This window comes from Strongylocentrotus purpuratus, unplaced genomic scaffold (assembly GCF_000002235.5).
Source record: "Strongylocentrotus purpuratus isolate Spur 01 unplaced genomic scaffold, Spur_5.0 spur5_scaffold_12, whole genome shotgun sequence".
In the NCBI taxonomy this organism is placed as follows: domain Eukaryota; kingdom Metazoa; phylum Echinodermata; class Echinoidea; order Camarodonta; family Strongylocentrotidae; genus Strongylocentrotus; species Strongylocentrotus purpuratus.
Genome location: NW_022145597.1, coordinates 7,295,613 through 7,321,462, shown reverse-complemented (window position 1 = coordinate 7,321,462; position 25,850 = coordinate 7,295,613). Strand labels below are relative to the sequence as shown.

Here is a 25,850-nt window from a genome sequence, read left to right as displayed (position 1 = left end):
TTTTTTAGAAAGATATTATTTTATAACTTATGATGATCTGTACTCAGCACGACAGTATGCACTACTATTCGGCAACAGCTGAACCATGGCGCACACAAGTTTGAATCAGTATTTACAACAGGTGAGTGATTTGCCTGTTAATTTACAGATATAAACTCGTTTGCATGTAATGAGGAAAATTTCCGTAGATAATTATAACAGTATATATATTTTCATAAAATTTACTGCTTTTATTGTAATTAAAATGGTTAGTTTATACTATTCTCTACATTCCAAAGTGGTTGAATATTAATTTCAGCCCCATATAATGAAAATGGAGTTTGTTGCTGAAACGCTTCTGCAAAGTGCAAGAAAGAATAAGAAAGGAGGAAGGATGAGAAGCAGAATGAGAAAGGAGACGAAGAAGGAGGAAGAGAATGAGAACAGAAAGAAAGGAGAAAAATAGGAGAAGTAAACGAAAAGAAAAGGACATATTATTAGTATTATTAATAAAGGTAGGAGCGAACAAAGAAAAGAAGCGAGATGAGGAGGAGGAGGAAGAAGAAACAAATTAGAACAATAACAAGATCAGGAAAGAGAAGGTAAAGCTGAAAAGAAAAGAAAATTAATATGAGAAAGAGACATGATAACAAAAGAAGAATATATGTAAGCTTCATGAGTTAATGCAGAAAAATTTAAATGGAGAGCAAGTTTACCTGATGTCATCTGGTCATGATCGATGATGTAGAGAGTAAAATGAATAACACCAAGAAGATGAAGAAGTCAACAAGACGAAAAAGGAGATGAAAACTATGAAGTAGAAGAAGTATACAGAGGAAAAGAAGAGGGCGAAGGGGAAAAAAGAAAAGAAAAGAAAAAAAGAGGACCGATGACCAAAAGGAGAAGAATGAGAATTCAGCTATTTTCTTTTAATTAAAATTGTTAACTTATCAATATTAATGATGATTTATTAATTTAAATGATGAAGTGTGAATTAGGAGCAGCATTTTGTAAAATGTTGCTTTCCGTACACAACTTGTATGTGTACACTGAATGTAAACTTTCATGGGTAGCAATTTACTGAAAATTATTCTAAATGTTGCAATCTAACACTGACAGCTTGAATTCCACAATCACATTTCGTTTGTAGATATTTTGACAACGTGTTGAAAAATTGTCTCTCTTTTATCACAGGTTGAAAATGGGATCAGAAGAAGGGATGGCAGTCTTCTTGCAGTAAGTTTTAAATCTTCTTTCTCTTTCATGAGAGAGAGAGGATGGAGGTGACAGAGCAAGACAGTTAGATACAGGGAGAGGCATCAGAAAGATAAGAAAAGAAAGAAAATTAAAGAGAGAGAGAGAGAGGGGAGGGGGGGGGGTCATAGAAATGGAGGGGGAAAGAAGGGAGTGGGCTAAAGATGGAGGGAGTGAAAAGAGAAAATGAGGATATGAAATAGGAGGAGTGTTGTTTTTAAGTGAATTGTTATTATGAATTAAGCATGTGGATAGGAATAGATTATAATCAATTCAACCTAACTCCCCTGATTGAAAATCAAGTGATTTTACCTCAATGTATTCCTCCATTTCCTCTTCCTACCCCACCCCACCCTACAGGACCATCTGTCTTTCAAACATCCTCACATCGCCAATCCCAGACTGCATCTGGAGAGCCCAGAGGAGCAGTGTGAACAATGGTTTGAACCCCCCTACGATGAAATGGTAGCTGCCCATCTAAAGTAAGATTTAAAGTGCATACTTAAAATCCCAAACAATGCAATGATAAGATCTTTAATATCCTCATACCACTTGATTACAATGAATTAATAAGCTTTTCAGTTAAATTATGATAAATCATATAGTGGTCTGATAAATCTTGGATTTAGGTCATTGAAATCAATCGGTAAAGAATGATTCTACATCTAATGTTGTTAGTGGTAGACCTTTATTTTACTATTGATTATGGAATGTTTTGCCAGGGGATGAGGGGAATGACAATGTGCAAACATGGAATGTAGTACATTAATGCGCAACCCATGGATATTTTTCTTTTCTTTTCTTTTAATCAGTAACTTCTAGTTGAAAACCATGTTCTTTCTTGTTTGTTTGCTTTTAAGAAAGAGTACATGTAACATGACAGACTCACTATGTTACTTCTTTCAGCCAATCTAATGTTTAGATGGACTTGAGGCCATTGCCTATTCTTTGTTTTCTTTGTTTAATCCCCAGGTGCTGCTGGTGTGTGGCTAACAATGACTTCATTGAAGCATACTCGCTCCAAAAAGTGGTCGTTCAGTATCCTTTTTTTCATTTTCCCAGTTTACCTTGGTCTATACAAGTAAAAGCAAAATTGTATTGTGATGTACATGTTTTTGTAGTATTACTATTTCAACTTTTTGCAAGTGGTCAATCTTATTTGTATTCCAAGTGTGAATTAGCCTACTTTTATGCATGCATCCTATTCCTATGTCACATGATGCTGCATTGCTACCAACAAGACTACTAATAACAATATTCCGCTTTTGATATAGCGCTTAATACATCTACAATGTCTCTAAACGCTTTACAGATACTATTACCCCAGTCTATGGATTCAGTACTTGCCCGTACACATTGTGTGCACAATCTCCACTCCCTGGGAAGCATTCCAGCCAGGCGTTACCTGACGCTCAAAAACTGTTTGACCAACAAAGACTTCAAAGAGCATTTGCAACAATTCTACGTATACGAATCACTTTAATACTCCTACATATGTACGTGTATTTTCAGAGTCTTAATTCATTCTCAGAGCGTTGTTGTCAATATCTCTTATTTATATTTATTTTCACTTGTGTTATGTAATCATAAGATTTTTTTGTTGTCCAGGTGATTTGTTATGATGCCTTAACTTAGTTAAATATAGAGCATTCAACAAAGCTTTCCAGGGCCAAAAAGATGAAAACTGGTAAGTTTGTGTTCACTTCTTCATTACAACACTCCATTTTATTTGAATTATTACTCAAATGGCAGCTGTAATTTGTTTGGCCTAAAATATTGATATTAGATGATTATATTTAATAATTATTCAGAACTATTACCTTCAGGCAAACCAAACATAAAATGTGATTGTCTTTCAAATGTTAATGATAAAGCACTATATAAGAAATTAAAGGGGAAGTCCACCCTGAAATTAAGTTAGTTTTAATAGGAGTAGAAAAATGAGAGAAACAAGTCAGTGAAAGTTTGAGCAAATTCCGATTAAAAATAAGGAAGTTAGGATTTTTGAAGTTGTGATCAATCAAACACAAATTGGCAACTCTATGACGTATCATGCGAGCTCAACTTCCATTTGCTCAGTACTAAAAAAATCTAAAATTTTCATTTTCCCTCAAGAAAAATTTCAACCATACATGCACCCTAAATATAATAATTGCAAATATGTTTCTATACTCCCCCTGCAAGGAATAAATATATATTCCGTCATCAATAACGAAGAAAACATGATTTTATGGAATATTATGCACAAAGCAAATGAAGGAGAGCTCGTATAATAAGTCACAGAGTTGCCAATTTGTATTTGATTGATCACAACTTCAATAATTCATAACTTTCTTATTTTCATTCAGAATTTGCTCAAACTTTCACTCACCTGATTTTCTTATTATTCTGCCTCTATCGAAACAAACTTATTTTGGGGGTGGACTTTCCCTTTAAGAACCATTATTATTATTGTTTGTTTCTGTTGTTGTTATTATTATTATTGTTGTTGTTATTATAATTATTATTGTTGTTGTTGTTTTTATTATCATTCTTATTATTTTATTACTTATTATTATTATTTCATTTCATTTCGTTTATTTCCATTTCCAACAAAATAAATAAAGCACATGGGATTGCATTGTACATAGTAAAACAATGAAACTTAACAATATATTTGTAATTGGTCCACAGGTGTACAACAGGCATATAAAACAGGTTGGTCACGGAGGGGACTGCCGAAAAGCTGGGCTTGTAGATTGCAGCCCCCTATATATTATAGAAAGAAAGAATGGTCATGACAAAAATTGCTCTTTTAGCAGAAGTGTGCCTTTTTTAAATCTTCATAATACAGTAGTAGATTATTTTAGACTCATTTGAACTTAGGATGAACATTTAAAGTGTAAAGGCACAAAAGACGTATTTATTTTGTTTTCACCAACAACAAAAAAATTTCTCTCCTTTTTCTCTTTTCAGGGCTTTACCGGTTTTGTATGTTGTCATAGTAGACCTCAGATTATTTGCCAACAGTGTAAGTATACATTTGTGTTGTATTATATATTCATGGACCAACTGTGCTGTTTTCTTGGTTTTCTGATTCCTAATTACTAGGAGACTTTGCACTTATAATGCAATTATGCAGGGAGTGGATGCATAGGGGTTGAGTTATGGGTATCCATACCCCCCCCCCCCCTGCCACTCTAAGTTTGTTATGTGTAAGAGATTTTTTCATATGGAAACCTTTTTATGCTTGAATACCATTTTTTTTGGGGGGGGGGGGGAGGGGGTGCTCCTGCATAATTTTTGTTTTGGGGTGGGGGCCATGCATATTTTTTTTTTAAATTGTACCCCACTTTAACAAATCCTAGAGCCACCCTCGCTTTGCATAATGCAATGAAATCAATTTGCATGGTTGTTGTCAAGACAAAAGTGTAATGGCAATAGTACATGCGGTATCCAGGTGCCCAGAAATGTATGGGTATTGTTTATAGTGCAATCAACTGTAACACAGATGAATGATCCTATGTGAATTTAATAGGCCATGTAATCAAATTTAATCGAATCTTGCTAAGTGGTTCGTTACAAACTATTCATTCACCTGTTATGACTAATTGCATTTCAATAGTAAGTGTTGTTAGAGTTGTTAGGGAAAACAATAATATTTGTCCTACCTAGCAACAACTTTTCCATGTAATTCACATTCTGACCATTGAAATACGATTAATATCCTTAACAGGTGAATGAAATAATTTGTAACAAGGCTCTTTCAGTTATTTTTTTTTTGGGGGGGGGGAGGGGGGGGGGGGGGGAGGGGGATTCAATGATTACCAGCTGATAGAAAAAGATCATTTATATTAGTAGCCGAACAAATAAATTATGAGATGAAGTTTGCAATATCTGATTGCCAGTGTCATTCAGAGTCTAGCTTATAACTTTAGTTTCATCTTGTCCTGTAAAAAATTATAAATTGATTATTTATATGATAGATTATAGATTGAAGAGGGTTAGTAACAACTTTATTCAAATTTATTCAACTTTATTTAGCGCTTAGAGACTTCCGTGGTAAGCGTTTTATAAGCACCGTTTTTATTATTATTATTATCATTATTATTGTTATTATCATTATCATTATTATTATTATTATTATTATTATTATTATTATTATTGTTATTATTGATATCATTATTGTTATTCTTCTTCTTATTATTATTATTATTTATTACATGTATTATTGGTGTTGTTGTTGTCATTTTCATTTTCATTATCATTAATATTATTATTAAGAATATCAAGTAGATATTTGTTTGTTTATATAATATCTTAGAAACATCTATGGTTTAATCTATATTATGTTGAAATTGGGTTGTGGAAGAAAAGTTTTGGGTAACCTCCTGATTTCATTAGACTTTCAATTTAAGAAGAAAAGAAATGTTTAATTTGATATATATGTTAGGCTGAGACTCAGTTGATAAGAAAAGAAAAAGGAAATCCCAGTGAATTGTTAGAGATAGCACCTATTGTGAAGGAAAAGTATTGAATTGAATTGAATTTCTTTATTGTCATGCACAAAATAAAATGAAGGCATAAAAATCGTCTTACGGCTCACATTTGTATAAAATATAAATTTATAATTTTTTAGTAATTGGGAACCTCCTGATTTCATTAGACTTTTAATTTTAAAAATAAATAATAATGTTTGATTTGATATATTTTTTCAGGCTGAGACTCAGTTGATGAGGAAAGGAAAAGGAAAACCTGGTGAATTGTTAGAGAAAGCTGCTGATACTATGATGGCCTGCTTTAGAACATGTGCTGCTGATGGGTATGTAGATATATATGCTAATTTTGTGTGCTGGTTAATAATGATATATAATTCTTGTATATCGCATATCACATTATTATATAACATCTCTATACACTTTCCAAGGACTTTGGATATTATTACCTGGCTTTTACTCCGACAACCATGGCGCTCAGTGCATTCTAGGAGTAAATCCTACCAGATACTCACTCACTACACCTGGGTGGAGTGTGGCAAATGTAGAATAATGTCTTGCCAAAGGACATTATTGCTGCAGCAGGGATTTGAACCCCATACCTTGTGGTTCACAATTCAGAGATTTATCCACTAGTCCACAATATTAGGGGGAAATGTATGAAAAGTTTTTTGTATTAAAAAAAAGGGCTAGATAATATTGATATTCTGTAAGATTTCTAGCAGTATGGAGAATTCCTAAGCAAAAAATAAAACATGAATGAATGCCTTGATGGGCACTCCATTCTCCAAAGTACCAATACATATACATTATGTGTTGCCAATTTGAGTGATGAGAAGTGAATAAAAGAATAGATTTTATTATGATATAGAGAAAAATAAGGGAAAATGTTTTTACCTTGTGTGCCGCAAGTTTGACAAATAATAATTATAAATGAACTTTGTAGGCTGGACATATTTTTGTTTCATTACACTGGAAACTCATTATAACATGATGAACATGAGGACTATGAAAATTACCTTGTTATAACTGGTATCTTGTTTTATTTTGGCCCCGTTTCATGTAACTTGTTATCAATAAAAAAATGCTAAATTTCTGCGACAAATTTGCTCTCTGCCAATCAAATGCAATGATTTCAGCAGCTATTGTAACTTGTTATTACCCGGCCCCCCCACTCAGTGTTAAAAGACCCCCTATCTGAGTACTGAGACATTTCAGAACCCCCCTTTCGCGGGCTTTTCACAGGCTTTTCCTGCCTTGGAGACCCCCCTAAATCCGGAACACTGCTCAATGTACCCCCCTAAATCCGGAACACTGCTTAATGTACCCCCCTAAATCCGGAACACTGCTCAATGTACCCCCCTATCTCAGGACATGCAGACACCCCCCCCCCCCCCCCTCTCATCTCAGATAAGCTGTCATTACTGGTTGGCACTTCTTCAAGTGTTTCTTCTTGATCATTTTAAAGCACAATTTTTTATAAGGGCTTCAATATTACAAATACACCCCCTTTTTTTACATTTCTCGGGCCGGAGAGGCAAAATAGCTGGGTTTAGTCCAAACTTTTAGTAGAACAGGTGTTTTTTCTGGAGCAGAATTGCATTTTCCACCTGCGCCATAGGAGGGCTTGAAGTGAAATGATGAAATGATGAATTCATCATATGTGATTGCTTCTGCATCATAAGCAAAGAATGGAAAAGAAAGAGCAATAGAAGAAAAAAATTATCTTCAGATAAATATTGGCATGAGGATACTGGTTGAATGATGGACCAAATCAAACCTTCAAAAAGAGAGAGGGAAAGATTTATCTTAAAAAATAGGATCTCTCAGTAGCTTGATCTGATTTTATTGATTGAGTTAAGCCAAGGAAAAAAATAATTGGGTCACCGGAGTAGAAATCAACTCAAATTTATGGTGAGAAAGGTCAATTTTTTGTCCGGATTGTGGGATGAAGCCGTCATGTTAGTAATAAGATAGAGAACAAGGTGGGATCTATAGAGGATGAGGAGGGAGACAAGAGAGAGATAGAGAGGGAGAGAGAAAGAGAGAGGGAGGGAGTAGAGAGAAGAAGGGAGAGAGAGAGGGGAGAGAAAGAGTGAGGGAGAGAGAGAGATGTAGGGTTGATAGATTCTGATGTTTGCATTTTATGTACTTCACTTTAAAGTTCAGCTACAGTTATAGTGAAAAGTCAAGAGGACATTACTAAATATTCTGTGGTAGTTTTGGGGGGATAGATGAAGTTCAGCAACGGTTATCTTGAAAATTCAAATATGAATGAGCTTATAGTTGTATTGGTCAACTAATTAACTCTCCAAACCTTTTAGTTATATGGGTTAACTACTAATTAACTTTCCAAACCCATTCACACTTTCAAATGTGAATGAGCTCTTAGTATATGGGTCAACCAATTAAGTTTCTATACCCATTTACACTCTCACAAGGGTACCGGTATGAGATTTTAGTTGCATATGGGTCAACTGATTAATTTTCCAACCCCATTCACACTGTTCTTTTAATCTAGACGAGCATCACTGGACGATACCAAGCGATGGGGTATGCTGTATCTGGTCAACCAACTCTTCAAGGTCTACTTCAAGGTGAGTTTTTGTTTGTCTGTATGAATCCAGCAAACATGGCACCTACCCCTCAAAATGACAAAAGAGTGAATTTAGTACTCTATGATTTTTCTTGAAGTTATGTTGAATAGAATATGCATGAATATTGCTTCTATGCTAGGTGCCTTGTATCAGTTGTCTCTTCCAGACATTGGCAATGAAGGCTTTCCATCTGCTTCTTTCTTGTTTCTTTGTAATGTGACGTTAGTTCTGTTACCAGTCAGCCCAATGAACTTATCTATGTATTTGATGCGCAGTCTCCCTCTGCTTCTCTTTCCCTCATTTTTTCTGTCAGTATCCTGTTTTCTGTGCCTTCTCTTCTCATAATACGCCCAACAAACTGAAGTTGTCTCCTCCTTATGATGTTGAGGAGGAAGCATGAACGTAATAACAGTAATAATGGTGGCTTCTTGTATAGCTTTCATATTCATCACGCTGTGTCGCTTTTGGTGCTACAACAGTATCAATCGATCTTATTTACTGGGTGTAAGCCACAAATATCTTTAAACTATTGAAATTTCTCCCAGGAAGCATTACATTGATAAAAGTTATAACAGTATTACCTCGGTCATGGCATACCCATATACACCTGGGTGTAGAGAGGCAAACGTGGATTCAAGTCTTGCCAAAGGATATCAGTACTTGGCTGGGATTTGAACTTTGAACCCTTTGACTCAAAGTCCTGTGAATTAACCACCAGACCACAAAGTGTAGTGATGTAACCGATACTCCTCAAAAGATTTGAATACTCAGTTGCCCATTTTTGCCAGTTTGAAATTGAAATTTGCAACTTTGGGTATGAGGGCATTATCCAGTGCTGTTGATCATTGGTCAAGTAACTCAAGCACTGCGTGATTCATAATTCTCTATGGGACCAAGCTTGCTGAGTAAGAAATTGTGGAATTTCTTTGCCCTTGGAATAATTGAATTTATTGTGACTGATTGGTAATTCATTCATTCATTTTCTTAGAAAGCTCCCTAAAGCTGCCAATAACTCATTCTTTCTTTAAGTCATATTATTCACTCTATTTCCTGTCACTCCGTTTTGATAATCTCTGTAGTTTTTTGTGTTGGAACAAATGGGAAAGTTGTCTGTCATTACTGATTCAACCAATTTCAAGAGCCCATACCTATAGTGGTTGCAACTTTCAGAAGTTCATAACTCTCTCAATTTTTGTCCGACCTCATTAGAACTTTTACCAGTCTTCTCAATAGAGTAGTTTGCTATCAAGGTTAGATATCCCTTCAATTTTCAAAAAAAAATTGCCAGGTTACCTTGAATTCAGTTAATGAAGAGCAAGATGTAAACAATTTTAAGCAGCTCTTGAGAGTTTTCCTCCTCCTCATGGAATATTAAACAAAGAGAAGTATAACAAAAAAATAATTTACGTGCGTGACCTAGGCACTTACGTTATAAATTTCCTAGTGTGGTAGCTATATGTATTAAAAATGAATCATAGCTGAGGTATAAGAGGCAGGGCACTAAAATTCGAATTTCAAATGAAAGCTAGCGATTGTTGAAACCTCTTAGAAAGCTCCCTAAAGCTGCCAATAACTCATTCTTTCTTTAAGTCATATTATTCACTCTATTTCCTGTCACTCCGTTTTGATAATCTCTGTAATTTTGTGTGTTGGAACAAATGGGAAAGTTGTCTGTCATTACTGATTCAACCAATTTCAAGAGCCCATACCTATAGTGGTTGCAACTTTCAGAAGTTCATAACTCTCTCAATTTTTGTCCGACCTCATTAGAACTTTTACCAGTCTTCTCAATAGAGTACGGTAGTTTGCTATCAAGGTTAGATATCCCTTCAATTTTCAAAAAAAAAATTGCCAGGTTACCTTGAATTCAGTTAATGAAGAGCAAGATGTAAACAATTTTAAGCAGCTCTTGAGAGTTTTCCTCCTCCTCATGGAATATTAAACAACGAGAAGTATAACAAAAAAATAATTTACGTGCGTGACCTAGGCACTTACGTTATAAATTTCCTAGTGTGGTGGCTATATGTATTAAAAATGAATCATAGCTGAGGTATAAGAGGCATGGCACTAAAATTCGAATTTCAAATGAAAGCTAGCGATTGTTGAAACCTCTCTCTTTCTGTTGGTGTGGAGATCTCCATTTCAATCATTTTTGTAAACCCTCTGAGATCTTGTTTCTATTACTTCACATAAGCGTATAGTTTGCTGCACTTTTCAAATTCAATTTGAAGGGATTTCCCCTGGTGTATTTCAATGCTCTTGTACACGTCAATACATCTGTCTTTTGTTTGATTAAGGCCAGTACGCTTGCCAACTTTGAATGACCATTGAAATCAAATTCGTATCAATGTCCTTTATAGCCCATGTCACTGTGCTCAACATTCTCTGAAGTTCAACTCAACAGCAAGCAACTTGATTTGTGATGTGTTTATAGACAATACGAAACATATTGATTATCTGATATTGACAGTTTTAATAAATACTTGAAATGCAAAATATCTTTTTATGATGTACAAGATGTGCTCCCACATATCATTATCCATTATTGTACTACAATGTTTACAGACATGGAAAAATACAATACAATATTTATAGGACTGTTTTCTTCAATCTTAGTGCCTCTTTCTTCACTTACAATGCCAATTTGTTCTATGATAGCTACTGTTACATTCTAGAAATCGTTTTAAATTTTGTTTTATTTCAGAAGGCAAGCTGTTCAAAAAAATTATAAACTTGTTGTGAGGTAAACCACCTATGGCACTATAAGGGTCAGTAAAGTTTATTTGATAATGATAATATAATCATGTACAGTCAAAACTGCTTTAGTATAGAAAGACCACCTATCTACAAAGACCACATTTTTTGTTTCCATTGAAAACGGTTTCCCATTGAAACATGTACTAAAGGAACCTGTATAGAAAGACCACCTTTCTACAAAGACCACTTGTCTCGTCTCCCTTGGGTGGTCTTTATAGACAGGTTTTACTGTAATAACAAATAGGAAACTATCACTGATATTCTATTCTTTACATTGCTCCCTCTCTAGATCAACAAGCTTCCACTGTGCAAACCTCTCATCCGGGCCATAGAGGGCTCATCGCTCAAAGACCGTTTCAGTATCTCGCAGCTGGTCACCTACAAGTACTACGTCGGCAGGAAAGAAATGTTTGAGAGTGATTTCACCGCAGGTGAATATCACTTTTTGTGTACATGTATTAAAGCCCATCTGTACTAGTTTACAGGAGGGATTAGACCACCCTGCAAGGTCACTGGACAGGTGGTTATCTCATCAAATCAGCTCTCAATTAACACAAGAAAATGGGCATCATTGGGGACCAACAGGCACCGATTGGGGAAGTTTTCTATATAGAGGGAGCAAGTAGCTACAAGTAGGACAGTGGGGCTTTAAAACATGAATGAATTTTGCAAGTGGTTTTATAGATTTTCAAAAAAATTGCATGGTGGAAATTAATTGAATCATGATTGACACCCTGAACGTTTGAAATACATGTACTTAACAAAAGTGTGGGTTTTACTGTAACCAGGTTTAATTACACTATCAAATTTATGTAAATTGTTATCAGAATATTTATTCCAATCAACTCTACTAATCAGTTGAATCTCTTTAAGAAATAGCCCAAACACTTTTGATCAGAAAATTTTGAAAATTTTACATTTGGTGATTCCGAGATTAATTCCTTAAATTGCTTAAACGCTTTAAAGGTAGCTGTGCTAAAGCCGGGCTAATAATAAAAGAGCGCCAGGAGTGGTATTGTGCCAGACATGAGCGCTGAACAAGACTCCACTATTATTGTTGTCGTTGTTGTTATTATGATTGTGATTATCATCATCATAATTATCATCGCCATTGTCGTCGTCATCATCATCATCACCATCACCATCATCATCATCATCATTACTATTACTATTATTATTATTATTATTATCATCCTTTATCAATCCCCAGCTGAGGAGCACTTATCGTTTGCATTCCAGCGATGCCATCATTCCAGCCGGCAGAACAAACGTCTCATCCTCATCTACCTGCTACCTGTCAAGATGTTGCTGGTAAGAACGGTAGACGTATAAAGACCCTTGAAGTTCCCCAAGAGTTCGAAATATGATACCTGATTTTTCAAGATATTTAGCTTCTACACGGTTCCTTTAATATAATATGAAAGACTTTATGAAAGATAGTTACATTGTTGTACCTTTCTCAAGGGACCACCAAAGGGAAACAGGAAAAGTGGGCTCAGGGGGGTGTTTCACAAAGATCCTAAGTAGAACTTAACACTAAGTTGGACTTAAAAATTATGGACAGCCATTGGAGCCTTAAAATGAAATATATTCAAAAGCAGAAATTCAAGTATTTTAGACTTTTTATAAATTCCACAACAAGAACATAGAATCTCCCATGATAATAGAAAATATGAATGATTTGAATCAACATTTTATGTCTTTTAAAATAACTTTTACAAAATGTTTTCAAGGATGCTAATGGCTTTCCATAATTTTTAAGTCCAACTTAGAGATAAGTTCAACTTAGGATCTTTGTGAAACACCCCCCTGGAGACAGATGCCATTAACAGACTGGTTATCCAACACCTATTTTCTCTTCAATGAAGACAATAGAGATGACCACTATAGACAGTTGGTCTTTATAGAGAGGCGGTCACAATGATAGGTTTGATGTATAATTTATTGTCAAATAAAAGTTCCTTTGTTTCTCTCAATATCAGGGTCACATCTCTTCTGAAATAGGAAAGTATCTGATGCAGTTTGTTGATATCCAACGTACATCGTCCATACCTGCCAACCCTTACGAATAATCCAGAATATTCTGTTTTTGTGGATTTCTAGGACCTGAAAATCCAGAATATTCTGATTTTTCAATTTTTTATTTTTTTATTATTTTTTTTTAAACTAATGTTATTATTATTATTATTTTGTTTTTGTTTTTGGTGTGTGTGTGTGTGTGTGCGAAAGCCAAATAAAGCTTGTTTTATCATGTGCTGCGATTTGAGAGTACACGTATTGTGTGCGTTGATGGCTGCATGATTGAGCAGCGAATTTGTTTTCGTTTTTTGGTACAGATTTACCGCGTATTGCCAAATACACTGCCGCTACAAGTGCGATTTCTCATTTTCGAAGACATACAGTGCTAAAATTTCTTAATTCTTATTTTCAAATGTTGGCAGGTATGCATCGTCTCCTTGAGAGACGCACTAACAACAATCAATATAAACCAGTGGTCTTTATATGGAGGTGGCCACTCTGACAGGGTTGACATGCAAACTGTTCTCAAATAAAACTGCTTCTGTTTCTCTCGATATCAGGGTCACATGCCAAAGACGTCTCTTCTGGAGAAGTACGATCTGATGCAGTTTGCCGACATCGCCAAGGCAACAAAGACGGGTGACCTCCGACTCCTGACGAGCGCCATGAGCAAGAACGAGGCGTTCTTCATCAAGTGCGGTGTCTACCTCATCATCGAGAAACTACAGACTATCACGTATAGGAACCTCTTCAAAAAAGTGTAAGTTTGGTGTTAAAGGTATAGACCAGCTTTGGAAACGCCCCAATTTCAAAAAATGAAATTGAAGCTCTTATTACCAATCATGTGAAAGAATATGTTTTGACTAATACGTGATGATACGTTTTTGCTGGGAAACTGCCTATTAGTTGATATATTTTGTAAATTATTATATCTATTCGGACTGGATATATATGGACTGGATATATATCGCACAGTCCCATATAAATCTTTCTGTGTACAGTGCTTGTAACTTTACCAAGACTGGGAACAATTTCTTATCATTTTTATGTTTCCAGAACCTTGCAGTACACACCAATACTTATATGCTACATGATCAACCTTTTATGATTGATTCCACAACGTTTCTTTCACTATGCAATCGCATGACCAGAACTGGTCTAAACCTTTAACAGTACCTAGGGTGTTAGAAAGAAAATTATGTGTATTGTCTTCTATAATTTGTCTGTTGAGAGTCAGAAGGGTGTTACATCCTATACTTCACTCAGACTTAATGATCTTCTGGCTCTCTGCAGACAAAGTGTGAGTTTGGTGTTGATTTCTGTGTCATCATTAAGAAGCTACAGACTATTACATATAGGAACCTCTACAAAAAAAGTGTATGTTTGGTGTTAACAGTACTCAGGGTGTTAATGGAGAAAAGCATGTGTGTGGTCTCTATACACATGTCTGTTGAGCGCCAGAAGGGTGTTACATCCTATGCTTTAAACCGACTTAATGCCCTTCTGGCGCTTAGCAGACAGAAGTGCGATTTTGGTGTTGATGTCTGTGTCATCATTAAGAAGCTACAGACTATTACATATAGGAACCTCTTTAAAAAAAAGTGTAAGTTTGGTGTTAACAGTACCCAGGGTGTTAAGAAAGAAAAAGCATGTGTGTGGTCTCTATAATTTGTCTGTAGAGAGCCATAAGGGTGTCACATCCTACGCTTTACACCAACTCAATGCCCTTTTAACTCTCAGCAGACGGAAGTGTGAGTTTGGTGTTCATTTCTGTTTCATCATAGAGAAGCTACAGACTATCATATACAGTGCGTCCCAGAAAAAACGAAACCGTGAATTATCAATGTTTTACCATAACTTAATCACAATTATAATTAATAAATGACACATATTTGTAAAGCTTAGATCCTCCTCTTTCATTTCAGGCATCTCATATGATGCATATTTCATGCATGAGTGATTAAAAACAATTTGAAGAGCGGAAACCAAAAAGTCATTTGGCAGGCGGTATCTGAATTTCGAAGAAAAAAAAATTACATTTCTAAAAAGTTAATTTTCTGCCCTTTCATATGACACCTCAATCAGGAAAAATGTGCCAGGAATAACAAAGTTCTGTTAGTTTAAAGTAATGCTTGATTTCCATAATTCGATTAAACAAATTCGTTTTCACTGGCTGCCTGCCGTAGCAACAAACAGAGTTGACAAAAGACTTAACTCCGTTTTGCTGACGATCAGTCATGCATCAAGTCTAACATTTCTTTCTTTACGTACAGACAACTAATGCTGAACACGCATCAGGTTCCCATCGATGCCTTTGAAACAGCTCTAAAGTTTACAGGACTGGAAGACGTGGACAAAGAGGAGGTGGAATGCATCCTAGCAAACCTCATCTACAAGGTAAAGTAATTAATTCTGGAAGTGTCATGGTCTAGTGGATACGTCACCAGAGGGGTGTTTCACAAAGATTCTAAGACAAACTTAACTCTAAGTTGGACTTCATAATTATGGAGAGCCATTTGTAGCCTTAAAATAATATATATTCAAAAGCAAAAATTCAAGTATTTTAGACTTTTTATAAATTCCTCATCAACAACATGAAATCTCCCATGATAATAGAAAATATGAACGATTTGAATAAAAATGTTATGCCTTTTAAAATAACTTTTATGAAATATTTCAAAGATGCTAACGGCTTTCCGTAATTGTTAAGTCTATCTTAGAGATAATTTCAACTTAGGATCTTTGTGAAACACCCCCCAGACAGTGAATGAAGCACAAGGTACGTGGTCCAAATCCCTGCCATAGCACTGATGTTCTTTAGAAAGGCGTTAATCAATATCTTCCACTCTCCACCCAGGTGAAGTAAATGGGTACCTGGTAGGAAGAACATACTTTGCATGCTGGGAGCACCTTATCACATAGCTGCCAACCATTCCTATTTTGGGCCTTCAAGATATTGTTTTGAACCTTTGAGACCTCTCTTTCTCCTAAACATTTTGTGTGTAAAGTATACAAAATAGACCTTGAGAGATATCTAATTTTTGCTTTGAAAGGTTGACAGGTATGTAATATCGTGGTAACCTGGGTAAACCTGAGGTAATAATACAACTGTACCGATGAGGCTACACTGGAGATATTTGAATGTGCACTATTGGGCGCTACCCTGGCAGTGACTACACCACCGGGCGATTTCTGGTCCATGACTTGGACATATTCCCTTTGGGATTGCCCACCTTGATCAAGACTGATCTTTTTTCTTTTAAATTATTTTTGGCCTTTGTAATCTCTTGTTTACTCTAAAGATCTCAGAATATACCAGTTTACTAACATATTCAAATTTTACGGATGTTTTTTTTCCTGGGACCTATTGATGAGGTATTCCATTAACCTGTTATTAATGAATGAAATACAATATTGGAATCCAGTCTGCATACATTACTTGTTGTTATGTTGGGCAAGCCTCAGGCAAGCTTACAGTTTGTAAAGAACAACCTTCCTTTAAACAGTATGCATAACATTTGAATATGTTAGTAAACCTGTCTATAGTGTTGTGACATATACTTGCCTTATTAGAGTAATGCATTGTTACAGTAGTGCACAACTTTACCTATGTTCTTATGATAACGAGAGATAACCCTGATATCTTTATTGTTTCATGTTCTTGTTTCATTACAGAACTACATCAAAGGTTACCTTTCCCATCAACACCAGAAGCTTGTGGTCAGCAAACAGAAACCCTTCCCTCTACTCTCCTCGTTCCTCTCGTAGAACTTCTTTGTAGGTCTAGATGTGGGCCACATTGTTCCAAGACTCCATAGACTATCATGTATGAAAGCTAATCAGAGAGGCAAGAACTGCTTTGTTGGTTTAGGTCCTGTTCACTTTGATCCAGGACTTCCAACTCTTTTCATGTGTGAAAGATTGTCAGAAGTTTTCAGAACTGCTTATTAGTTCTAGGACTTGTTCACTTTGGTCCAGGACTTCTAACTAAGCATTTCATGTATGAAGGATAGTCAGAAGTTTTTGGAACTGCTAATTAGTTCTAGGACCTGGCTACCTTGTTCCAGAAATCAGAGAGGCAAGAACTGCTTTGTGGGTCTAGGTCCTGTTCATTTTGGTCCAGGACTTCAAACTAAGCTTTTCACGTATGGAAGATAGTCAGAACTTTTAGAATTGCTTATTAGTACTAGGACCTGGCCACCCTGTTCCAGGACTATTGAGACTCATGGATGAAAGAGAGTGTGCATAGAGATGCATGATTATGTACTAAATTGTAGGCCTAGGTCCTGATCAGATTGGTTAAAAGGACGGCTCAGGTTTTCAGGAATCAACCGTAGTCAAAGATGCTTCACTGAAACCTACTACAGTGAAACCTGTCTGTAAAGGCCACCCAAGGGAGACAAGAAAAGTGGTCTTTAAGTACAGGTTCCTTTGGTACATGTTTCAATGAGAATTTTTTTTCAAGGGAGACAACAAATTTGGTCTTTGTAGACAAGTGTTGTTTTGCCTGTACCTATATTTAGGTCTGGGCTAGATTGTTTTGAGACTCACTAAACATGTACCCATTAGAGATGCTGTACCGAGAACCGTTTAGTACATCTTTACCAGAAGTGGTTCCATTGCCAAAAATATTCAGCAAAGGAAGTCCATTAATCAGAAATATTTCTTCGCAAGAACCGCTTTGTATTTCTTGATCCTTGCCCAAAAAATATTTTTCCATGACCAATGAAACATAATATTTTACCTTCTTAAGAAATCCTGGAAGAAGTTTCAATTGTTGGAAAGAAATTTTTGTCTTGCACCCAGTAGATAATATGTCAGAATAAGTCAGGAGAGCTGAGGTATTTGTTTCCAGATCACTGTGACTGTGCCATGGACCAGTGATGGCCTGGTGGTAGAGTCGCTGCCCGGCAAGCAGTAGATGGCAGGTTCAAATCCCGCTGGTTCCAAGATTTTTTCTGACTTGTTTTCAATTACAAGATCAAGCATGGGATCTTTATCTACTAACTGGGTACAAGCCATAAATTTCTTTACAATAATGCATAGGAAATATCTAGAAGATCCAGCATTCTTAGATTGTGGAGGCACTGGGGGTTGGTATGAAACAGAGAGGTCACCACTGCTGCCCTTCTATCTTTTATCAATATTTTAAATCCGATAATGGGAAAGTTTTTCTGACTTTTAGAGACAGGGAAAAACAGTCAAAACATGTTCTTATCCAACCATTTAATGAAATGTAAATGTTTGTAATGAAGCAAATTAATAAAAAAGCGAAAAATTCATGATAGATGTTTGAATTTCAATTCTTTGTTTAATTGGTAAATCGACAAAGCTGTTTTTAAAGACCTATTGAGGTAACAGTTTTTGTTAATTATTAATTCCTAACCTAAAAATGGTAAATTGTACCATTTCATCTCGCCCAAACGGGTAGACATCCTATTAGATGTATTCAGTTGATTACGGCTATAGTTACACTAAGTTTAAGCTATTTCAGGACAGGATTTATTTTTAGGGCTAAATTGATCACCTAATGTCCTCTCAAATTAGCAACAATTATAGTTTTCATTGATTGATACATTGTTCTAATAAAATGTAATGTCTCTGAAAACTACATGGGCTGGGATGTTGTTGAAAAGCTAAAAATTGCAAATTTTGATTGAAAAATGCATTTTCTGGATATGCATATTTCTTTTGTCATAGAAATCCCCTGTGAAGAAAAATGTGTAATGAGTAATATATAGTATGAATGTGAAGTACGCTTTTACATGTGGTCTATGCTGTATATACTGTATTATTCACTGTTTGTACTGTTATTTTGTAAATAAAACCGATGTCAAACATCTGAATTCTTGTTCTTGTTTGAAGTCTTTTATTTTCTATGTTCATGGAAGTAACGTGTGTACATCTAATTGTCTATTGAGAGAAAGAAGGTTGTGTTAATTAATGTACTGAACCACAGAGCTTACACCCTTTTCTGAATTGTTTTTTTGCTTGAATGTTTTAATTGAAATGAAAAGAAATTATTAAAGCATTTGGAAATTTGATTTTTTTTTTTTTTTTTTTTTTTTTTTTTCACTGGTTAAAGTTTACAGATCAATTTACAACAAGAAATAATCATAATCATAGACAATTACAGTAATGGTAAAATGTAGTCGTAACAGCTTTAGTTGGGTAAGTTACATGAAATCAGTTTTGTACGATGAGGATGCTGACAGAGAGAGAGAGAGAGAAGAACCAAAGGATAGGCAGAGGAGCTGGGTAGAGCAGTGAAGAAAAGAAAGAGAGAGAGAGAGAGAGAGAGACAGTGAGAGACAGAGAGAGACATATAGACAGAAAGAGAGAGAGGGGGGGGGAGAGAGCCAAGAGTTACAATGAAGTATAAAATGTAGTTTAGCTGCATATACTGACATAATGAGGATAAAGTAATCTTTCAAGTTCAATTAATGGTATGAAATTTCCAGATCACCTAGATATGGGTTATTTATAAACAGTGATGCCCCCTCACATGCTTTTTGGCAGGAGTTGGTTAAAAAGATGTGTATCAAAGTTGTATCTTGAATGATGCTTATTTGGGCAAATATTTAGAATATTTACTAAAATGGCAACTGTAGGCCTATGAATTTTTTTTAATTTTCCAGTAGCATCGTACCTTTTCTGGCCATTAGGATATGGTTAAATATTCAGGTAGGCCAATACGAGCTCCTCTTTTCCATGAAACATACAGTGAAATTTTTTGATAAAAATTTGTGGAGTCAACATAATAAAACTATGAGCTTGGTACCAAGATAATCTTTATACATAAAACATAATTTTCCCTTTACCAAAATGCGTTCTTGCATATAGAAGAAAGAAAAAGTTGAATAAAAAACTGCGATATGACTGGGGTCTTTAGTAACTATTCACATTTATAAAGGCCATGGCAGATTTGTTTTTGATAAAATACTTTCACTGATTCCACTGATTCCTTCCACATCAAATTGGACAACATGACACCTCTTTATTAAGTTACTATACTAGTCCAGAATCAGAATCTTTAACCGCGCGCGCCGATCTCCCACTACAAATTCCTACGCCCGGTGAAGAAAACATCTTATGCTGGGTGTACAAGTTGGCTGATAACGCCATCTTTGGTGGCCTGAGAGCAAGCGAAGGGATATAAGAATCGGCCAGATTCTGGACTAGAGCAGGCCGTACTTATAGATTTGTTTGTCCCCTGTCTACTTTTCTAATCTCAATCCAATTCCCCTCCCTTTTGAGCTCAGCTATATAGGGGCAAAATGTTGAACACAAAAGCAGAATAAGTATAGCCCCGTCGGCTAGCTTTCAGATTCTTTGTCTTTTCACTTCCTGTGCTTGTAAAAGACTTATTTTCCTCACTTTCTATTATATATCCCTCACTTTTTTTAAAATGTGCTCCTCCCTGATAAAATCCACTTTGATTGGTAATGCATATGGCTCCGTTTAGTCTCATTTCTCAACGCCCCCTATCGTCAGAGCATGGTCAGATTCAGCAGCCTAACATGTTAGCCTATGGACGTTTTTTAAAAAATCGTTAAAAATTCATTTTTTGTTTAGACGAAAAGCACATCCACCCCGACGTACGTTATCACTAGCTCTTTCATTGGAGCCCTCATGTCTCATTGACTTTTGAAAGTTCACCCACCGTAATTTTTTTAAATAGGTTGCAAGCTCGTCATTGCCTATAATACACATGTGAAACAAGCCTAACTTTGGACTCAGTTTACCAAGCGATTTGAAGATTATAGGTCGAGCACACGAAACATAAAAAGCATGAATTATCATAGATCACTTCTGCCTATTTCGTTTTGTCCATTTCATCCAACCCCCCACCGTAATTTTTCCATTTAGTAAAAGCAAACATTTTGCCGAGTTTAGCAAAAACATGAATATTCATGAACGGTCAGACAATACAACCTTTTAGTACGTAACGTATAGTGAAAGGGAATGTGCGATGATCCGTGTAGGAGGTAGAGGTCAGTGGTTTGTGCTGGCAATGTTCACGCGAGCGAAAATGAGACAATCGGAGCAATATGATTGGATAGCGTGCTTCTTTAGGACATGAACGGGAGAGACAGGTGGATCATAAGTTCTATCGTTCTCGTTACGGAAAGACCAAAAACTTGACGGAAAGAACAAAAATCGAGTACATAGTGTATTTTTGTTTTGTTAAAGGTAAAGACCAGTATTGGAAACGCCCCAATTTCAAAAAAATAAATTGGAAGCTCTTATTACCAATTATGTGAAAGAATATGTTTTGAATATTACATGACGATAAAAATTTTGACGGGAAACCGCCTATACTAATTGATATATTTGGTAAATTAGTATATCTATATACTGTTGAGAGATACAAATACACGTGTCGCACACGTGTGTGTAGTCCCATATACATCTTTCCGTGTACAGTGCTTCTAACTTTATGAAGACTTGGCCAAATTTTGATGATTCCAGAACTTGCAGTACATCTATATGCTAGATGATCAACCTTTTCTGATCGATTTCACAACGTTTCTTTCACAATGCAATTGCATGACCATAACTGGTCTTTATAGCTTACACCTGTTAGGAATATACCATAGTGCCTGCAAACAACGATCTCCAAGTAAACTTTGTTTAATGGGCTCTTCCTTGATACACTCAGTGGCGGATCCAGGGGGGGGGGGCCCGGGGGGCCCGGGCCCCCCCCCCCCTTGAGAAAAAAATCATGTAAAATCACGTGATTTTTACCTTTTTTGGGGTTGGGCCCCCCCCCCCTGGCGCTCAAGGGGGGGTGCAAATTGAAATTTTTTTGAGGCTCAAAAAAAAAAAAATGTGCCCTCTACCCCCCCCCCCCCCCCCCCCCCCCCCCCCCCCCCCCCCCCCCCCACTGAGCGAATTTTTGGCCGGCGCGTTTTTCAAATTTTCGGGAGCAAAAAAAAAAAAAAAAAAAAAAAAAAAAAAAATTGTGCTCTGTACCCCCCCCTGACCTCCCCCCCCCCCCCCCCCACTGAGCGACTTTTCGGCCGGCGCGATTTTCAAATTTTCGGGAGCAAAAAAAAAAAAAAGTTGGGCCCCCTCCCCTAAGAAATCCTGGATCCGCGCCTGGATACACTCCACTTTTATTGGAAATACTCTTCCTTGCCCTCGGGACGTCAAAAAGCAAGAGAGAATAGTTTATAAGTTCCCTCAATATCCTTACCGCCCTTGACAATAAAAACAAAATTGAGTACGTTAATTGTGTATTTTTGTTTTGATTTGTTGTTTTTTCTGAACTTTTTTGTTTAGGTGACAGGAATATATCATATGGTGTCTCCAAATAATCATCTCCACGTAAACTCTCCAACTTATATTCTTTGATACTTGTAACATTGTTGCCGAAGAGGACAGCTAGCTCACTCATATCGAAAAAGAGGTCAAAAGAAACTGTACCAAGTCAAATCAAACGATTTATTTATTAAAATAGAATCCACGGTTTGAGATTGCCATCAAAATTCAAGTAATTCAAATGAAGAATCGAAACAGGTGAACCTACAAATTAACAAATAATAGAGCATAATTATGTTATCAATATCCAGCTACAAAATTAGAATTATGATCAGCAGCTTTGGGATTATAAGTTGAAGATTATTTACAATAATTATATGATTTGGATGTAACTTTGCATAATAAAGTGGCGTAGCTATGGGGTAGGGGCATGTTCGTCCGCGCCATATATGAATCATCAACTGGCAGAAAATAAGAGAGAGGGTGGGAGGAAGGAGGAGAGAGAGAGAGAGAGAGAGAGAGAAAGAGAGAGGGAGGGTTGAAGAGAAAGGGAGGGGTGGTGGGAGGGAGGAAGAGAGAGAGAGAGAGAGAGAGAGAGGGGGAGGGAGGTAGAGAGAAAGAAATATTATATATATTTTTTTCTTTTCTTGGGGGGGGGGGGATAAAATTCAATGAAAAGATGATACGACACATCACACTACCCTTCCACCATACTTAAAATTTATTTCACTGATCCCGGCCGTCATGCAATACCAGTGACCCCCCCCCCCCCCGCTTGATCCATGGCTAGACCCACAGTTTGTCAATGAATTCATTCAAGTTTAGTTCAAATAAAACATTTAAAACAATTCTTCTTTTAAAACGGTACACTCTTACGACTTGCGCAACATAATTAATGTACTTGTTTTATATTTATTATCCCATGATTCGTCTTTTGCCTCCGATCTTCTTTTATGTACTTCTTATGTAGTATACCATCAGATAATGAGGAGAGCCATGCATATACAGAAACTTGATTTATTTTGGTAATCCACAGGCATTAGTCGATTGTTTCGTTATATTCCCGGTTGTAATTGTTATTCTCGTGGAAATTAAATAAAACTATAAAACAAATAAAAAAACAAATAAAATAAACGTTTGTGAAATTTCAGAAGTGAAATATTTGTAATCATGGCGGTAATGTACTCTTTTTGTTTCCTCATACACATTAATAACAAAACATTGTCTCATTTACTGATATCTTAATTATTCTTCAGACAATCTTGATTTTTTTTCCTTTTCATTATATATTCTGTGATATGTACTCCAAACAACCGGAGACCAAGTTGTGAAATACTTTCTTTTATACAACACCTACGTGGATCCTTGTCATTTGATTGGACGATTGTTGGTCACATGATATTCAATAGATGGTATATTGCACGGTCGTGCATTTTTGGTTATATGCGCCGTGCATTTTTGGTTATATGCAGACTGCGTATCTCTCTGCTGCATGTGCGCGCGCGTATCCCTGCGTGTATCTGACGCGAAGGCAATCTGCATGTAATTGAGAAGGCTTGACTCGAACTGTAATTTATCTTTATAAGGAGTAAAGCATAATTTGTTGATTAACGTTCTATTAGGTCTTCTGCGATGTTGTATAAAACAAATAATGAATGTTTTTCATTCGTTTAATAGTGCAAATATTTTCATTCGTTGAAAGATTAACGTTAATTCTATTCAACTCGGCTGACGCCTCGTTGAATAGAATGTTAATCTTTCAACTCATGAACATATTCGCACTATTGAACTCATAACCATTCATTATTTGTATATTATTTTATTATCAGAATCCGCCCACACCGGCATGCTTTCATAACTGTCTTTCTAGTCGGAGAGTCTTCTGTAGGCTTATTTCGGACCATAATTATAAGTAGGCAATGGTTTAAAGGGGGAGTCCAACCTGATATTCAGTTAACTTATAAAAGAAGCAGAAAATGAGAGGAACAGGTCAGTGAAAGTTTGCCAAATTCCGATTAAAAATAAGAAAGTTATGAATTTTTGAAAGTTTGCAATCAATCAAATACAAATTGGCAATCATACTCTGACGTAGTGAGATAATCGGAATTTGCTCAAATCTACTGACCGTGTTCCTTTCAGTTTTCTGCTTCTATTAAATCCAACTTAATCAGAGTGGTAACTATAAGTTAGAACTTCATGGTTTTTGCAAAGAGATTCGATCACATTTTTATAGTGAGCCCTCTCGTTCAGAAAGCGGCGACTTCTTGGAATTTTGACCTCAAACGGTGACCCTCATTTGCATATGTATACAACATCAATACGTAAATTTGTGTAGAAGGCCTTTATGTCAGTCAGGAAGCGCAGTTATTCATAACGAGTAATGAGTCACTATTAGTTTTTGTCTAATCTCCCACTGAAAACACCCGCCAGTATAGAAATGACTGTCTCCAACGCATTTCTGTGAATATGTGGAAGGCATCCGTGCCGGCGAACTTGTGAAATTATCTTGGATTTTACTACAGGAAGTAACGAAAGTTTAGTGATTAAACGGAAGATCGTGCCGAACCCGCGACCCAGACACTCACCGACCCCAATTCAGAGGCACACGTACACTAGTCTATCGGCAGAGCTTCTGGCCGCATTGCTGTGCAGGGCGGCGGTGAACAAAAAATGGCATCAATGCGAAGTTTAGACGATATTGATCTCTCAAGTTTGAGGGTAAGGAGATTAAAATTAATTTCTAACCACAGATCGTACCTCGGTTTGGATGTCAAATTATCGTTTATAATAATACAATGAAAATGTTGTCCAGAAAATGAGAGAAATAAGAGTAAACGTCGGCTCTAAAAATAATGACCGATTTATTATGCATGGCATGTCTCTCTGTGTTTAACATGATGAATCAGTGTGGGTGTGTGTTGTGTGCATTCTTTCGTCCACATTGTCTCCGCTGTCTTCCATCAAAACAAAGACTGAATTGAAAGAGTGCTTACTACTGGGTATTCAATGAAATCATAAATATTAGAATTGAGGGTATATTATTACAATTTTCTTATTATTTACCATTTTTACTGGGGCCGTTTCTCGATACTGTCATAGATCTAACTACAAGATCAACGACATCTCGCCACTGTTACGCAACTTGTCAGCTAAGTGTTTCACAAAGCCGTCTTTGCCAAGATGAGTGACAACTTCCGCGACAGTGAGTTGTCACTGCTCCGAACCCGTCATATCTTTTTAATTGCTGTAAAGCGCCATCACAAGTCAGTTTGTTGCTATTCCATGGGCTGCGAAATATACGATTAGTTTCACTATCATTTTGAGAAAAATGTAGACGAGTTTGGTACGTAATTCTCTGGGATGCGAAATGCAAATGTAAAGAAGTGATAATAGAAATTATACAGAAATTTTAAAAAGCTGAATATAAACATTAAATCACAAATCATTAAACTATAACAACTCTGTTGAGGAAGAAATTGCAAAACATGTAAAATGATTTTCACAT

At 36.2% G+C, this 25,850-nt stretch overlaps 2 protein-coding genes across 5 annotated transcripts in view; both read left to right on the top strand.

Moving 5' to 3' along the window:
* The first annotated feature begins 5 nt into the window (after positions 1-5).
* Positions 6-17,493, top strand: LOC583587 (PCI domain-containing protein 2). 2 transcript variants are annotated; one of them, XM_030981726.1, is made up of 13 exons: positions 6-121; positions 1,174-1,215; positions 1,594-1,715; positions 2,206-2,271; positions 2,879-2,920; positions 4,189-4,243; positions 5,931-6,034; positions 8,230-8,305; positions 11,352-11,493; positions 12,273-12,373; positions 13,642-13,841; positions 15,355-15,478; positions 16,757-17,492. In XM_030981726.1, the coding sequence occupies exons 1-13, from the start codon at positions 86-88 to the stop codon at positions 16,847-16,849; spliced, it is 1,203 nt and encodes a 400-aa protein (XP_030837586.1). In that variant the 5' UTR covers positions 6-85; the 3' UTR covers positions 16,850-17,492. The 2 variants fall into 2 exon arrangements, with proteins under 2 accessions (XP_030837586.1, XP_030837587.1); XM_030981727.1 differs by lacking the exon at positions 1,594-1,715 and having other exon boundaries at positions 16,757-17,493.
* Positions 17,494-24,667: 7,174 nt separating this feature from the next.
* Positions 24,668-25,850, top strand: part of LOC590257 (TRAF2 and NCK-interacting protein kinase) — an 87,164-nt gene continuing 85,981 nt past the window's right edge. For all 3 annotated transcript variants that reach the window (XM_030981725.1, XM_030981723.1, XM_030981724.1), the window contains exon 1: positions 24,668-25,063. In XM_030981725.1, coding sequence (XP_030837585.1) covers positions 25,016-25,063 — 48 coding nt within the window. In that variant the 5' untranslated portion in view covers positions 24,668-25,015. The remainder of the gene's footprint in view (positions 25,064-25,850) is intronic.

What these genes read in the sequence shown, in the direction of transcription:
- LOC583587 (XM_030981726.1), top strand. Translation starts at nt 86, where the DNA reads ATGGCGCACACAAGTTTGAATCAGTATTTACAACAG. An exon ending in GGGATGGCAGTCTTCTTGCA is followed by an intron (nt 1,216 to 1,593) that starts GTAAGTTTTAAA and finishes CCCACCCTACAG; the next exon opens with GACCATCTGTCTTTCAAACA. An exon ending in GGCCAAAAAGATGAAAACTG is followed by an intron (nt 2,921 to 4,188) that starts GTAAGTTTGTGT and finishes TTCTCTTTTCAG; the next exon opens with GGCTTTACCGGTTTTGTATG.